At 44.1% G+C, this 17,868-nt stretch overlaps 1 protein-coding gene across 1 annotated transcript; it reads left to right on the forward strand.

Annotated features, from left to right (window-relative positions):
- Positions 1-14,019: 14,019 nt before the first annotated feature.
- Positions 14,020-17,271, forward strand: LOC119087201 (phospholipase A2-like). The gene is made up of 3 exons (XM_037201900.1): positions 14,020-14,135; positions 16,171-16,328; positions 17,145-17,271. The coding sequence occupies exons 1-3, from the start codon at positions 14,103-14,105 to the stop codon at positions 17,209-17,211; spliced, it is 258 nt and encodes an 85-aa protein (XP_037057795.1). The 5' UTR covers positions 14,020-14,102; the 3' UTR covers positions 17,212-17,271.
- Positions 17,272-17,868: the final 597 nt, after the last annotated feature.

The raw sequence follows: 17,868 nt of genomic DNA on the forward strand, positions 1-17,868 counted from the left end.
CTTCCAAGTGTTAGGATTGCATTCATGCTACACTTGTTTCTCAACTTTTTTCCCCCATTTTTTCTAAACATGGTTCTCATAGTAACCATGGCTGTCCTGGAACTCACTCTATAGACCAGGCTGGCTTTGGTCTCAGATATCCACCTGCCTCTAGGTCCAGAGTGTTGACATTAAAATCCTATACATTCTCCCTTGGCAACTGTGAACTTCTTATCCACCTGCCTCAGCCTCCAGAGAGCTGGGATTACACAGTGTGTGTTCACTGTACCTAACTTCTCCAGCATTTTACTGGTGACCAAGTATCCCACTGCAGACTGAATCCTGTTCATTTACCTACTCCTCAGCTGATGAACAGTTTGTTCTATCAAATGCTGGCATTACAAAGATGATCTGACCATTATCTTTGTCTATGAGCTGTGCATGGCCGTACAACAGATTCCTTCTAATTCTTCCAGTGTAAAACAATGAGCATGTGTTGGCTGCTTCTCTGGCTCAAGGTCTCAGCTAGAACTGTGATGAATCCCACTGCTGCCTACTTCTAGGGTTTCACCTAGGCTTGAGTAGGGGTGGGGCAGCTTTCAAACTCAAGAGATGGTAGGATTTTTGGGTTATGGAACTAAGAGGTCAGTTTTTCCCTGGCTTCTGACTGGAGAGTGTTCTCAGCTCCTCAACACAGGGACCACAGGGCAGCTCACAGTGTGGTGTCTGTCTGTCCTGACAGTGAGAAATGAGCAGGCAAGAAAGGCAAAGTCAATGTCTATGAACTTAGTCCTGGGGGGTCAGCCCCACCGGTACAGTGGAGTACATTTATAATCCTAACACTGGGGAGGCTGAGGCCAGAGGGTTGCCACAGAGTCAGAGTCTAGACTGGGTTACTGGGCATCTCTCTGTCTCAAACAAGTAGACACTTTCCTCTTAGGCCTGGTGACCTGAGTTTGGTCTCCAAGACCTATATAGTGGAGGGAGAAAACTCAACTCCATAAAGATGTGCTCTAACCTCCTCATGTGTAGCATGACATTTATTCGTGGTCCCAGGTGCTTGCTTATATCTGTGTTGGGGAAAGCATGCACACACACACACACACACACACACACACAGCTCTATTCACTGCTCTCCTGATGCAGCAGCTGGTAGGAATCAAGGAGGAAGCTAGAAGGCAGGCGTCAGACCCCTGGTAAGGACAAGTGGGATTGATGGAGTTGCTGTGCTTTCTTGCAGCAGGCGCTACTGCACATAGCATCAGCCCTCAGGCTGTGTGGCAGTTCAACAATGCGTTCAAGTGCACCACTACTCTAATTGAACCATTTTCAGACTACAGTTACTATGGCAGCTTGCTGTGGGATGTTCTGTATGTCCTGTGGGAGCCCTTCTTGGTTTCCTTGTGGCATTACCCAGCAGGTCTGCATAGAGGATGATTAGGACCATGGGCCTGAGTGCAGGTGTTTGAGATGGTCTGCACTTGGCTGTACTGTGGGATGGTCTGTATGTCAAGTTGCTCTGATTGGTCAATAAATAAAACCTGATTGGTCGTGGCTAGGCAGGATGTATAGGCGGGACTAACAGAGAGGAGAAATAAAAGAACAGGAAGGCAGGAGTCACTGCCAGCCACTGCCAGGACAAGCAGCATGCGAAGATGCTGGTAAGCCACGAGCCATGTGGCAAGGTATAGATTTCTAGAAATGGGTTACTTTAAGATATAAGAACAGTTAGCAAAAAGCCTGCCACGGCCATACAGTTTGTAAGCAATATAAGTCTCTGTGTTTACTTGGTTGGGTCTGAGCGGCTGTGGGGCTGGCTGGTGAGAGAGATTTGTCCTGACTGTGGGCAAGGCAGAAAAACTCTAGCTACAGCTGCTACTGTGGCTTCTTGAGATCCATCGAACCAGATGAAGACTAAGACAGGTGAGTGATCTACTCTTTGAGACACTGGAGTGTCTGCATTGTTGTGGGGACAGGATACAAGCAGAGCATCTCATGAAGCATGAAGAGGTGACATGCATATTCACCAACCATTGTATATGTTGTGTTTATTATTATTATTATTATTATTATTATTATTATTCTTTGTTTGTTTCCATAAAGAGGTTCTCTGTGTAGCCCTAATTGTCCTTGAGCTGTCTCTAGAGACCACACTGACCTTGAACTCAGAGATCTTCCAGCCTCTGCCTCCTGAGTGCTGAGATTGAAGGTGTGCATCACCACCCACAGCGTGTATTTCCCCCTTTTGTCATGCAAAGAAATCAATCCAAGAGGACACTGTATCTAGTGGTCCCTGAAAGCAGAATGTGTGATGTGTTAGTAGTGCTGCCCTCAGTCGCCATACTAGGGCATGGTCAACCATCCCAGCTCCCATCAGAGTGTCAACCTTGGCTATAAAAAGTCATCAAAGTACAGAATGTATAGTTTCACTGTACTCCTGCAACTTTGTTCAAAAATTACTTTTTTTGAGATAGGGTCTCGCTTATATATCCTGGCTGATCTCAGAGTCAGAGATCCATCTGCCTCTGCCCCATAAGTACTGGTAAATGGTAGAACCATCATATTTCACAGAAGTTGCTTTCAATAAATATATGCTTAATGGAAATTACGGATTCTCAAGCCTCAGGACCATTTCTTCTGGAACATCATGTTAAATCATCCTCACATGTTTCAGAAAAACTGCAGGTGAGAACTGATCTCTTGACAGTCCATACTCCTTCCTCAGCTGTTCCTTCCTCTCTCCAGGTGCTGCAGGAATCGTGACAACTGCCTCGTTCAGGTAAAAAACGTGGAAAACTGTGCATTGCCCACAAGGAGACCCTACGCCAGCTCCTACTCATACTCATGTTCTGGGAATGAAATTACCTGTAGTGGTAGGTTTACCCTATGGGAACTTCTGAATTCTGCTTATTCTTGGGCATCTTTGAAAGGGGCAGAGGTAACAAGGACAGTCATTTACTTGGTCCTATTGGACATCACAACAGCCTTATCAGGCAGATACTAAAATATGAATGAGATCTGATGCGGTAATATGATTAATCTTTTTCAATAAAAAACAGGAGTCACATATTGGGGTAAGAACCAGAAGATCAGTGAACAGGGAACAGCTGCCTGTTGCTTCCTACCTCTTCTGTTCCTCCTTCCAAAGGGCTTAGATTCTCTCTTAGCTGTGCCTTGCCACTTCCTGTTTCTATTCTGTTTAGAGTTCTCCATACTTCTCTGGTTAGCTAGTGGCTAGCTCTACCCTCTGACTCCAAGCAAGTTTTATTTGTTAGAACACAATCAAAATATCACACAACATTTCCTTCATTTTGTCTAAACAAAAAGGAAAGCTTTTTTTTAACTAACATAGTAAAACTATATACAATAAGTACAATAAATATATATCAAATATATACAGGCAAGAATTACATTAACAATGTCCAGTCCATTTGCTTTTTCCTAATTGAGAGAAAATACTCCATTATTTATCCTGTCATGGTAAGACCAAAGTGTTGTACCTAATTCATTTTTTACCCTAACTTGCATTACCAACCCCAAACTACTTTTTATGTCTCTCAACCTTATGCAATTTACATCTCTTTTGTGAGGTGAATTTGTTAACAAGGAAAATACAACTATAACTGTGGTGGTAATCTAATTGTACTGAAATATTATTTTGATTGTATGTTAATAAATAAAGTTGTCCGGGGGTCAGAGCTATTAGAGCCATAGCAAGAGTGTGGCGGTGGTGGCACACGCCTTTAATCCCATAAGATCTCTGTGTGTTCAGGGATACAGCCAGCATTGGAGACATATGCCTTTAAGACCTAGGGGGCTGTACATTCAGACAGTGATGAGGCAGTCATGTGTTTGGGTTTACAACCAATGAGAAGGAAGAACAACATACTATAAAAAAACGAACCGACAGGAAGTAGGTCTCTTTCGCGAAGCTGGGACAGCAGGAGGAAGGGTGAGATTTTAGCTCTGAGCTCTGACCTCTCGGCTTTCTCTTTTACATTGTTTCTGTGTTTCTTATTTAATAAGACGGTTGGTTACATCAACATATAACTATCCAGTCTTCCACTCCATCAGAGACCTGAGAAGGAAATATTACCTGAGTAAACAGCAAGTGCAGAGTAAATAAGAAATGACAGAAACAGTCACCCAAGGTTCCTACAGGGCTAGAATATCTGACAGGACTGTGAAACAAGACTTTTAAAGGGCTGTCCTACCTTGTCTTTGCAAATTTGGCAGTCACTTTCTTTTGTGTCTTGCTTGTCCAATTTGGACAGCATACTGTCAGCAGTCGAGGCAAAGGCAGTTTCAGTCCTAATGACTAAGCTTTGTCATGAAGAAAGTAAACTCCATATGGGGTTTCTTTGATGTCCATCATCTTCTCTGAAGTAGGTTGGTCTTTCCAGGAGCAGATATGTCTCATTGTCACTTAAAAAAAAGACAATCCTTATGTTACTAAAACATCTTAAATGCCATACTCAGTATGTCTGAAGTGTTTGAAGACCACCTTTCTATCTAAAATATATCTCTGTTTGACTTCAAAACATACTTAACATGACTACAAGTTTGATTATAATAGGTGGCTAATTACTAATCTGTATTTCTTTATTATCCTAAATAGTTTGTAATAGTGACTTTCAAGGACTAGATATTTACATTTCATTGATAAATGAACTGTATAGGTAAAATACTTTGAAGAAGAATAGAAAGGTATGTACAATATATTATAACAAAAATAACCTTAAATTTGTATCAATATAAAAAATGTGAAATATTTAAGGCTAGTAGTTGTTTTATGGTTTAAAAGTAGACACAATAATATATATATCTTTATCCTATCATTTCTTTGTACCCCTGTTTCTTTTCATAACAAGATCCCCTCTATCCCTACTTTGTTGTTCAATGGCCTCAGCCTCATCTTCCCACCAGGTCCTTCACTGTAATTGAGGACCAGGTTCCAATACTGTTAGAACCAAGTCTTTCCAGTCTTGAGGGTTAATTCTCTTCCTAGTTGACCATGAATTTTACTTCTGCCTCACAAAAGGAGAATGTATACCATATGAAACTATCACTTCTTTAAATCTCCTCAAATCAAGCATTTCCACAGGAATCCAGTCAGCTCTGACATAGCCTTGGGGATTCCTGTCATTTGACAGTTGTTCCTGTAAGGTAACTGGATAAATTAAGGTTGATTTTTTGAACTTTGGGCTGTTCCTTTCTAATTTCATAATGTAATGTTAAAGTTGGTTCTCCTTTAAATTCCTCTGTCTTCGTCTGAATATCTCTATGATCTGTTTTAATGAGTTTTTCAAAGGCATCTAAATTATCATTTAAAATTATATTTTTTTCGCCGGGCGGTGGTGGCACATGCCTTTAATCCCAGCACTTGGGAGGCAGAGCCAGGCGGATCTCTGTGAGTTCAAGGCCAGCCTGGGCTACCAAGTGAGTCCCAAGTAAGGCAAAAAGCTACACAGAGAAACCCTGTCTCGAAAAACCAAAAAAAAAATTATATTTTTTCTTTAGTAAGTATTTTTAAGGCTGGCATATTATCAGTCAATTTGTGATATTTGGCATTGATATCAACTAACTTTTTAAGGGATAAAACAAGAATTACTAAGCTGATAATGCTTATAATTAACATTATGTAAATCACAGCTAAGGTAATTATCTCCTCATTTACAGAGACCTAACTCCCTCCATCATAATAGTGTTTCCTATTTTTTTTAACATGGGAAAAAACTCTCTCTCTTTCTTTAACTAATTCACCCTTTAAGAAATCTCAGTTGTCTCACCAAATCTGCTGATGTTGACAATGAATTAGTTTGAGGCTAAGATTACCATGCAGCACATCTGGGCAGAGAACACAGGTGATGCACAGCCTGGCCGAGAACAGCTGTCCCTGATTACATGTCAGCATCCTGCGAACAGGGTCCAGGGAAGTCCACAACCCACAGGAAAAAGTAGCCAAAGAGCCAGCAGTCTGAAAGGAAGATACAAGGGAATGTACAAAAGCAGCACATGTGTGGTTGGCAGGAAGTAAAAACACAGAGCTGCCTGAAGACAGAGTTGTCCAGTTGTGTGGGACTAACTGCAGTCACTTTTGGAACCCAAGTGCCTTTCGAGTTCGGGGCTTGTGGAGGTTGTTGTAGAAACGCTGCAACAGGAAAATCCCAGACCCACTCAGAAGGCTTGGGGAACAAAAGGAAAAGCCAGCCGGCCACATGGCAATTCCAGTGGGTGCAACTCCCACGCACAGCTCTGGAGGGTGCCTGTGGCTGCAAATCTATGAGCAAGTGGCTGTTTCCTGAATTTGTGCCCCAAAATTTGAACATCAGATGATGTGTGTTCAAATTAGCAGCCCCCAGTTGCCTCCTCCCTCCCCCATTCCTTCATCCCAAAGGGCTGAACTCCTCTCTCTGCCCCTCCTCACCACTTCCTGACCTCTCTGTCTATAGTCCTCCAAATCTATCGTCAGTAGTGGCTAGCTCCACCTTCTGACTCAAAGCAAGCTTTATTTGTTAGAACACAATTAGAAAACCACACAACAGAGGTCCCTGATGGGGAAGATGAGGAAGTCTGGGCCAGATGCCCAAGGTCACCAGCTTAGAAGTGATGACATTTGATTCTGTATCAATCCTCTACATCATTCTAATGCCTTTTAAAAATCATTTAAAGATTTTATATGTTTGTGGGTGAGGTATGCCTGTGCAACTACACACCTGTGGATCTCTGAAGGAATCTGTACTCATCTTCAACCATGAGTCCTGGGGATGGAACTGAGGTCCAGACTTGGCAGCAAGTGCCTATATTCCCTGAGCCAACTTGCCTGTCTAAAGCCTCTCCTGTTAGCTGCTGTGTTATACTGATTCCATATTGACTAAACAATGGAGAGCTGCATCATTGGCTATAAGCCACATACTGTCCTGAACTCCTATGCTGGGCAAGATTTACCATTCCCATTTTACAGATGAGGATCAGAGGGCTGAGAATGCAGCCCAGTTGCTAGAATGCTTGCCTAAGAAGCCCAGAGCCCTGGTTTACACCACCTATAAATTGAGCATGGTAGTGCACACCTGTAATCCCAGCCTTTGAGAGGTAGAGGTAGGAGGATTGTCTTAAATCATATAATTTTACAAGTGCTAGTTGATATTTGTAGTTTCCTGGTTTTACAATTAAATCTCCATGTTTATTTATTTTTATGTACAGGAATAAGTTGGAAACCTGTGTCTTTTCAGTCACTCTCCATCATGTCTTAAAGGCTGGGTCTATCAATATAGATGACACTCACCTTTAGATAGTTTGACTGTCCAACAAGTTTTGCAGATCCCTGCTGCCTACTTCCCAACAGAGTTACAGATGGCCCCATGTACCCCTCGCTTTTTCCATGGGCTCTCGTCATCCTAGGACAGGACTTCATGCATGTATGTCAACTGCTTTACACAATGGTACCATCCCTCCTTCCACAGAACAACTAATGTTTTTATTATAAGGGTGTTCAAGAAATTTGGACGACCCAATATACTTTTGTGTTCTTTCTTTTTTTGATTAAGAATTTTTTTTTATTCATTAGTACTTTGTCTCTTAACCCCATGTCTTTACCTATGGGAGGTGCACCACTGTCTTTTGTTTACAAATCGTAGGGAGCAGGGTCATGGGATCCACTCAACTTCCTTTCTTATTTCTTTCCAGACAAAAACAACCCCTGTGAGGCCTTCATCTGTAACTGTGACCGCCAGGCTGCTCTCTGCTTCTCCAAGACTCCATACATCAAGTATTACAAAGGCGATCGCTGTTAGACTTGTTACCTCAGTGACTGGTACACCATCCCTGCCTGCTGGTTGTGTTCACTACACACTGTGCCCTCTAATAAAGCACATATTGACAGAGCTATGCATTGGTGATTGTATTCTCTGTCTACCAAACATAACTAGAACCTCAGAGAATATCATTCCATTGTTATTCCATGTTCCATATATACTTCATTGGAAACTGAAGTATAATGGGAAAGACATTTCCCTTGAAGTGTCATTTAAGAGCCCAGCCATGCCTTTCTTCCCAGTATTCTGGGATGCAAGGCAGAGGCAGAGGCAGAGGAAGGCAGATCTCTTGAGGTCAAGGCAAACCTGGTCTTGAAAACAAAATGAAGAAGGAAGAGGAGGAGGAGGAGGAGGAGGAGGAGGAGGAGGAGGAGCAGAAGGAGGGGAAAGAGAAGGGGAAGGGGAAGAGGAGGTGGAGAAGGAAGAAGAAGAGGAAGAAGGAGAAGAACTCAGTCTGAGATATATAGTGGGATGGGGATAGTTACATTTGATTATGCTGTGGAACATTTGTTTAAATGATGTAAAAATTTATTGCATTCTTTTATTTGCATTTGTTTAACTCTATCAAGCTATGTTATTTTAACTGTCTAAAACACCTGATTGGTCTAGTAAAGAGCTGAATGACCAATATCAAGGCAGGGGAAAAGATAGGTGGGGCTGGCAGGCAGAGAGAATAAATAGGAGCACATATCTCCAGAGATGAAGTAGAACAAGAAAAGGAGGAGAGGAGCATGAAAAGGCCCCCCACCCAGCTACACACAAGCTATGGAATAAGAAATAAAGAAAGGTGTACTGAAATAGAGAAAGATAAAAGCTCAGAGGCAAAAGGCAGAGAGGTTAATATAAGCCAAGAAGAGGTTACTGTAAATAAGCCGAGCTAAGGTTGGGCATTCATAGAAAAGAATAAGCATCCCTGTGTTTATTGGGAAGCTAGGAGCTTGGTCCCCAAAAGAATCAAAAGACTAAAAGAGTAATACAACCAACTTCAGGGGACAGAAAAGGAAGGAGAGGGGAGAGATGAGGCAGGGATAGTGACAGGAAGGAGGGAGAGATGGAAAGGAACGAGAAGACAGAGGTAAGAGGGGAGAGAAAAAAGGAAGAAGCAGTGTCACGTGGGCAGTAAACGACCATCTTGGCACCAAAAATAACTGGATTCAAAGTGCTTCTGCTCTGCGCTCATTCTAGAAATGGGGATACAGAAACCACACTGGACTGATTGTAAATGACCCAAAGACAGGATTACATCCTGGTGGACTTCCAGTCTTCACTGTGCCTAAACACACACCACAGGATAATTGTCCCAGTAAAGAACACAGCAGACTAACTTTTTGATCAAACAAAAAAGAACACTTTGTTTCCTCTACCTTTCAATAACATCTGACCCCATAGGTAAAGCCAGGTTAATCTCTGGTTCCCTGCTTATATTTGTTTATTTGTTTCCAGACAAGGATTCTCTGTGTAGCCCTAGGTTTCCTGGAACAATTTCAGGAGACCATGCTGACCTCAAACTCAGAGATCCATCTACATCTGCCTCCCAAGTACTGAGATTAATTATGGACACCCCCACACCCCACAGAAGATGCTTTTCATAAATATATGTTTAATAGAATTCACAGATTCTGAAGTATCAGGACAATATCTGCTGGAACATAGTGTTCTAAGTTATCCTCACATGTTTGAGAAAGACTGCAGGTTAGAACTGATCTCCTGTAGGTCCATACCCTTCCCTCAGCTGTACCTTCTCTCCAAGTGCTGCTCCAGACTCATGACCACTGTTGTTCTCAAGTCAAGAAAACTGCAAATTCCTCATAAGGAACCCCTAAACCAGGGCCTACTCATACTTGCACTCTGGGAATGAGGTCACCTGCAGTGGTACATTTATACTCTAGGACATCTGGACTCTGCTTAGTCCTGAGCAGGTTTGGAAGGGACACAGAAGTAAAAAGGACAGGCCAAATTAGTGGTCATTTCCTTGGTCTCATTTGACCTCAAAACAGTCTTATCAGGTAGACACTAAAATATAGATGAGGTCACTGATGAGGAAGATGAGGAAGGCAGGGCCACTAGCTCAAGGTCACCCAGCTTAGAAGTGATGGCATTTGGTTCTGGAAACAGATCTACAGCATTCCAAAGCCTCTGTTTAAAAAAATTTCAAGATTTTAGGTATTTCTGGGGCAAGCATGCCTCTGCCACAACACAGGTGTGGAGGTCTGAGGACAACTTGCAGAAGTCGGTTCTGTCCTTCACCCATGGGAGTCCTGGGGATGGAACTTGGGTTCAGACTTGGCAGCAAGTGCCTTTTTTTCCTGAGCCATCTTGCCTGCCAAAGCCTCTCCTCTTAGCTGCTGTGTTATACTGATTCCACATTGACTAAACAACTGAGAGCTGCATCATTGGCTATAAGCCAGATACAGGAGTAAACACCTGTGCAGGACAAGGTTCATCATTGGAATTTTACAATGAGGATTCGGAGGGCTGGGGATATAGCTCAGTTGCTGGAGTCCTTGCCTAGCATGCACTGCACAGAGTCCTGGGTTCCACCTCCAGAACACATGAATTGAGTGTGGTGGTGCACACCTGCAACCTTGCACTTGAGAGGTGGTGGCAGGAGGATTGTCTTAAATCATATAATTTTAGAAGTGGTAGTTGATATTTGTAGTTTTCTAGGTTTTAGGATTAAATATCCATGTTTATTTATTTTTATGTGTAGGAATGAGCTTGTCTTCTTCAGTCACTGTCCACCATGTCTTTAGAGCCTGGGTCTCTCACTAAATGTGACACTCACCTTTAGCCAGCCTGACTGACCAGCAAGTTTTGGGGATCTGTGCTCCCTACTTCCCAATAGAGTTACAGATGCCCCAAGCACATCTTGCCTTTTCAAGGGCTCTGGGCATCCTAGGTCAGGCCTGCACGTACCTTTGGCAACTGCTTTACCAACTGTGCCATGGGAGCCCACAAAAATTTCCCAGTTAGATCTGGTCTTGCTTTACACAGCAGGGCTGCATTAGGGGATGGCTGGAACACGGGCACGGTCACCAGGTGTTTGAGGAAGTCTGCATTTGGCTGTGCTGTGGAGGTCTTTTGCTCCGCCCTTGGCATTCCTTTAAAAGCCTTTGGCAGAGACAATCTAGGCCCGATGGATTAGGATCTAGTTCCTCCTGAGTCCATCCAGTGTTTTCTGTCTGTCTCTCTAGCTATCTTTCTTTCTAATATTTCCTGCTGCTCCTGCTCAAGAGTACCCTGGGGAAAAGTGTGGGTGAGATGGTCCCCACACTGTGCCAGCTCCCCAGCCACACAACAAATGATTTTATTTTTATAAATTCCAACTATTTGGACACCCAGTGCACTTTTGTGTCTTTGAATCTAACCCTGAGTCTGCACAAATGGCAGTTCCATCAGTTTCCTTTGGTTACAAATTGTAGGTGCATGATCATGAGCCACACACAACTTCCTTTCTTGTTTCTCTGTAGACAAAGCAATGCCTGTGAGGCCTTCATCTCCAACTGGGACCACCAGGCTGCCATCTGCTTCTACAACACTCCATACACCAAGCATTACAAAAGCATTCCGTGTTAGAGTTGTCACTCAGTGACTGGCACACCTTCCCTGCCTGCCTAGTTCTGTTCATTATACACTGCGCCCTCTATAAAGCACCAATGGAGAGAACTCTGTCCACCAAACATTTCTAGATCCCCAGAGAACATCATTTCATCTAGCCCTGAAAGCTGAAGATTAATGGAAAAGACATTGTCATTAGGGGAGAACATTGAAGACTGGGTGATGAGCCTGGCCATGCCTTTTATCTCAGCACTCTGTGGTGGAGAGGAAGAGACAGAAGCAGAGGCAGAGGAAGGCAGATCTCTTGAGTTCAAGGCCAACCAGGTTTAAAAGTTGAGATCCAGGACAACCGGGATTATTACAGCAAAAATTATCTCTGAAAAAATGAAAAAAAAAGGAGGATCAGGAGGAGAAGAAGAGGTGGAGGAGAAGGGGACAGAAAGAGAAGGGTTGGGACAGATGAGGCAGGGAAAAGGACAGGAAGAGAGGGGTGGGGATGGAAAGGAACAGAACACAGAGAGATAGGAGGGGAGAGAAGAGAGAAAGATGTCACGTGGGCACTAAAGGAACAACTTGTCCCCCAAAGTACCGAACTCAAAGCACTTCTGCTGTGAGCTCACCACAGGTAGTTGGATAAAGGAAACAAACTGGATTAGAGTAAATGTCCTGAAGGCAGGATTACATCCTGGTGACCTTCCAGTCTTGACTGTGCCTAAACACATGACACAGGATAACTGTCACGCTAAAGTACACAGCAGGATAACTTTTTACACAAACAAAACAGAACACATCGTCTTCTCTAACTTTCTCTATCACGGGACCCTATAGGCAAAGAGAGGTTAATCTCTGGTTTCCTGGCCAGCCAGATTTAGGAGAAAGGTTTCTCCTTGGTTAAAGGCTGTGTGGTCTCGGTCTCTCTTTTCCTTTAGTGAACAGCTGCCCAGTTCTCTGCCTTTCCACCCCAACCTCATTCCCACTCCTGCCAAAAAGTCAGGCCTCACCCCTGGCAAGGTCAGTTCTGATGAGCAATAGGTGCAGCTAGAGCCATCTGGGCAGGTGCAGTGAACTGAAGTAGCTGGTAGTGACTGTCCAGAGTCCTGCTGGAAGGATCAGAGATCTTGAGCGAGGAGACAAGCAAATCAAATCATCTTCTAGTGGTTGTTATCCAGGTAAGAGTTCAGAAGTGGGGAAAAGGAGGTGCTGGGTGCTAAGTTAGAGGGTACATGACAGATGGTCAAATGCAGAGGCCAGAGGGTATTGGGCCAGGAGATACTGTTCACCAGCCACCATGTAGTTGCTGAGAATTGAACTTCCATCCTCAAGAAGAGCAGAAAGTGCTCTTAAGTGCTGAGCCATCTCTCCAGCCCCTGAAATGATTGGTTGTCAGCTTCATACATTGGGTCGGGTGTGGGGCGTTTACCCACCAACCCCACCATTCCCCAGAGTTTTCTTGAGTTCGAGAAGCAGGAAACATTAGATAGAATGATTTAGATCGCAGAGATAAACAGATAAAAATAAAGGATAGCCTCAAGAGGGCCTGGTACCTTTTCCATGGCCCTGCCTGTCTCTGCCCACGGTATTTATAGAGATGCCAAGGGGTAGAACAAAAGACTTCCCCCAGCACAGCCAAATGCAGACCATCTCAGACACCTGTACTCAGGACCATGGTCCTAATCATCTTCAGTGGGGACCTGCTGGGTAAAGCCATGAGGAACCTGAAAATGGGCTCCCACAGTCAGGGGAGCCTCAGCTGAAGGATTGCCTGCATCATATTGGCCTGCAGGCAAATCTGTTGGGCATTTTCTTTCTTTTTCATTTTTTAGATTTTAGTTTCTGGTTCTTTAAGACAGGGTTTCTTAGTCTATCTATGGCTGTCCTAGAACTCACTCTGTAGACCAGGCTGGCCTCAAAATCAGGTATTCCCTGCCTCTGCCTCCTAAGCGCTGACATTAAAGGTGTACAACACCACCACCATCTGCTGCATTCCTAGTTCTTAAGTGGAGTTTGAAGGCTGGTAAGATGCAGCGTATGATGCTAGCCCATATACCTGAGTTTGATTCCTTAAAGGTAGAAGGAGAGACCTGACTCCACAGAGTTGTCCTCTGCCCTCCAGATATGATCACATGGTCTCTCTCTCTCTCTCTCTCTCTCTCTCTCTCTCTCTCTCTCTCTCTCTCTCTGTCTGTCTGTCTGTCTGTCTTCCTATCTTGTTCTCTCTCTTATTCTCACCCACCAACCCAACCCCACACACAAACCCACACATTAATTAATTAGTTAGTTAATTAAAGTTTGAATTTGTAACTGGATCTATCTCAAAGGCTGTGTCATGTTCTTGGGACAGACTGTGCACTTAGTTTATACAGTTAACATGGAGGATTGTTGGGTCCAGCTACTCCTCCCAGGACCACACATCACTATCAGCATCCCTCAAACCTGACTCCAGGAGCAATGTCTATATCTTCTTATGACCTCAAAGCATCCATGTGGGAGGGACTTGGACCTTTGCCAGTCACTGACTTGAGCTGGTTGGGGTGTTGAGCTAGCCCTTTCTCTGTGCACTGTGACAGCACTGATTCAGGCTCTGTCACCATCTACAGCAGCTCTGCAGGTCGGGACTGTGTGTGAGGGTGCACATATTCTACTTCTGTGCTACACACACAGAGTCACAGGCCCGTGTGCTGACTGGACACTGTCAGAGCACAGCTACAGGACTATAAAGAGAGAAGTCACTGAGTCCTCCTCTCACTCAGGATGAAACTTCTTCTGCTGGTTCTCTGCTCACAGGTAGGACCCTTGTCCCCTCTGAGTGCCCCCATCTCCCTTGTCTTCAATGCCTAGCCTTGCTGGTCATGCCTCAAGTTCTGGTTTGGGGTTCCTGTTGGGGACTAGCAGCCTGTGGGTTGGAATTCCATTCTCACCCCATGTCCACAACAGCGGCACCTTTATCCTCTAGGTCTGAACTCAGACAATCCCTTGGGAAAGTCTACTACATTCACCTACCCAAGCAAAGAAAGCCCCTTCTGCCTCTGCCATGGGACCCATTTCCCAGGAACTTAGGTGCCCTGTAAATTGGATTTTCTTGTATTTTAAAAAAATATTTAATTTTATTTTATGTGCTTGAGTGTTTTGCCTGCACATGTGTATCTGTGATCTGTGTGTGAGCAGTGTCTACAGAGGCAAGAGGAGGGGTCTGATCCTCAGAACTAGGGTCACAGACAGTTGGGAGCTGCCATGTGGGTGCTGGAACCGAGCCTGGGTCCTATGCAAGTGCAGCAAGTGCTCCTGACTGCAGAGCCATCTCTCCAGTCCTGATGATTGTTTTATTTACCTGATCTTATGATGTGGCTCAGGATGCCCTCCAACTCAACATTATGTCCAGACTTGAAAGCTTACTGCCTCACCTTCCAAGTGTTAGGATTGCATACATGCCACACTTGCTTCTGCAACTTTTTTTTCATGTTTTTCTAAACATGGTTCTCATAGTAACCATGGCTGTCCTGGAACTCACTCTATAGATCAGGCTGGCTTTGATTTCAGATATCCACCTGCCTCTAGCTCCAGAGTGCTGGGATTAAAGTCCTGTGACACTGTACTCTGGTAATCTTGAACTTCTTATCCACCTGCCTCAGCCTCCAGAGAGCTGGGATTACACAGTGTGTGTTCCACTGTACCTGGCTTCTCCTGCTTTTTAATGGTGGCCACTGCAGACTGAATCCTGGTCATTTACCTACTCCTCAGCTGATGAACAGTTTGTTTGTTTGTTTTTTTAAAGATTTATTTATTATGTATACAGAAGAGGGTGTCAAATCTCATTACAGATGGTTGTGAGCCACCATGTGGGTGCTGGGAATTGAACTCAGGACCCCTGGAAGAGCAGTCGGTGCTCTTAACCTCTGAGCCATCTCTCCAGCCTGAACAGTTTGTTTTGTCAAATGATGGCATTATAATGATGATCTGACCTTTAACCTTTTATATGAGCTGTGCAAGGCCATACAACAGATTCCTTCTAATTCTTCCAGTGTAAAACAATGAGCATGTGTTGGCTGCTTCTCTAGCTCAAGGTCTCAGCTAGAACTGTGATGAATCCCACTGCTGGCTAAGGCTAGGATTTCACCTAGTCTTGAGTCTTGAGTAGGGGTGGGGCAGTTTTCAAACTCCAGAGATGGTAGGATTGTTGGGTTATTGATCTAAGAGGTCAGTTTGTCCCTGGCTGTGGTAGAGAGTGTTCTCAGGTCCTCAACACAAAAACCACAGGGCAGCTCACAGTGTGGTGGCTGTCTGTCCTGACAGTGAGAAATGAGAAAGAAGAAAGGCAAAAGGCAATGTCTATAGACCTTAGTCCTGGGGACTCAGCCCTGCCGGTACAGTGGAGTACATTTATAATCCTACCACTGGGGAGGCTGAGGCCAGAGGATTGCCACAGACATTGGAGGCCAGACTGGGTTACCAGGCAACTCTCTGTCTCAAACAAGTAGACACCTTCCTCTTAGGCCTGGTGACCTGAGTTTGGTCTCCAAGACCTACATAGTGGAGGGAGAAAACCAACTCCCTAAAGCTGTGCTCTGACTTCCTCATGTGTAGCATGACATTTATGAGTGCTCCCAAGGGCTTGCTTTCACCTGTGTTGGGGCATGCAAACACACACACACACACACACACACACACACACACACACACACACACACACACACACACACCTGTATTCCCTGTTCTCCCATGTAGCAGCTGTTAATAGTCCAGGAGGAAGCTAGCAGGCAGGCATCAGACCCCTGGTAAAGCCAGGTGGGATTGATGGAGTTGCTGTGCTTTCTTGTATCAGGTGCTACTGCACAGAGCATCAGCCCTCAGGCTGTGTGGCAGTTCGGCAATGTGTTCGATTGCAACATTCCCAGGACTGGTACAGTCTTCAGAGTACAGATTCTATGGCTGCTACTGTGGCTTGTGGGGAATTGGCAATTCAGATGAAGACTTAGACAGGTGAGTGATCCACTTGGTGGTACACTGGAGTGTCTGCATTGCTATGGGGACAGGACACAAGCAGAGCATCTCATGAGGCATGAATAGGAGACATGCATATTCTGCAAACATTGTACATGTTGTGTTATTTATTATTATTTTTCTTTCTTGTTTTTTGTTTCCATAAAGAGGTTCTCTGTAGCCCTAGTTGTCCTTGAACCCTCTCTAGAGCCCATGCCGACATTGAACTCAGAGATCATCCAGTCTCTGCCTCCTGAGTGCTGAGATTAAAGGTGGACATCATCACCCACAGCATGTATTTCCCCTTCTGTCATGCAAAGAAATCAGTCCAAGAGGACCCTGTATCTAGTGTCCCTGAAAGCAGAATGTGTGAGGTGTAAATAGTGGCAATGCTGCCCTCAGTCGGCAGACTAGGGCACTGGCCAACCATCACAGCTCCCATCAAAGTGTCAGTCTTGGCTATAAAAATCATCAAAAGTCCAGAATGTATAATTTTATTGTACTCCTGCAGCTTTGTTCAAAAATCAATTTTTTGGAGACAGGATCTCACTTATATATCTTGGCTGATCTCAAACTCAGAGATCCATTTGCCTCTGCCCCACAAAGTACTGGGAAATTGTAGACACCATCACACTTCACAGAAGTTGCTTTCAATAAATATATGCTTAATGGAAATCACAGATTCTTGAGCCTCAGGACCATTTCTTCTGGAACATCATGTTAAGTTATCCTCACATATTTGAGAAAGACTGCAAGTGAGAACTGACCTCCTGTGAGGTCCATACTCCATCCTCAGCTGTTCCTTCCTCTCTCCAGTTGCTGCAGGACTCGTGACAACTGCCTTGCTCAGGTCATAACCTGGAAAACTGTGGATTCCTCATAAGGAACCCTTACACCAGCTCCTACTCATATTCATGTTCTGGGAATGAGATCACCTGCAGTGGTAGGTTTACCTTATGGGAACTTCTGAATTCTGCTTAGTCCTGGGCGTCTTTGCAAGGGGCAGAAGTAACAAGGACAGTGACCACTTAGCAGTCATTTACTTGGTCCCATTGGACATCACAACAACCTTATCAGGTAGATACTAAAATATGGATGAGGTCTGATGCGGTAATCTGATTAATCTTTTTCAATAAAAAAGAAGAGTCACACAATGGGGTAAGAACCAGAAGATCAGTGAACAGGGAACAGCCGCCAGCTGCTTCCTACCTCTTCCGTTCCTCCTTCCAAAAGGCTTAGATTCTCTCTCAGCTGTGCCTTGCCACTTCCTGTTTCTATTCTGTTTAGAGTCCTCCAAACTTCTCTGGTTAGCTAGTGGCTAGCTCTGCCCTCTGACTCCAAGCAAGTTTTATTTGTTAGAACACAATCAAAATATCACATGACATTTCCTTCTTTTTGTCTAAACAAAAAGGAAAGGTTTTTTAAACTAACATAGTAAAACTATATACAATAAGTACACTAATTATATACAAATATATACAGGCAAGAATTACATTAACCATGTCCAGTCCATTTGCTTTTGCCTAATTGAGAGAAAATA

This window comes from Peromyscus leucopus, unplaced genomic scaffold (genome assembly GCF_004664715.2).
Source record: "Peromyscus leucopus breed LL Stock unplaced genomic scaffold, UCI_PerLeu_2.1 scaffold_27, whole genome shotgun sequence".
NCBI lineage: Eukaryota > Metazoa > Chordata > Mammalia > Rodentia > Cricetidae > Peromyscus > Peromyscus leucopus.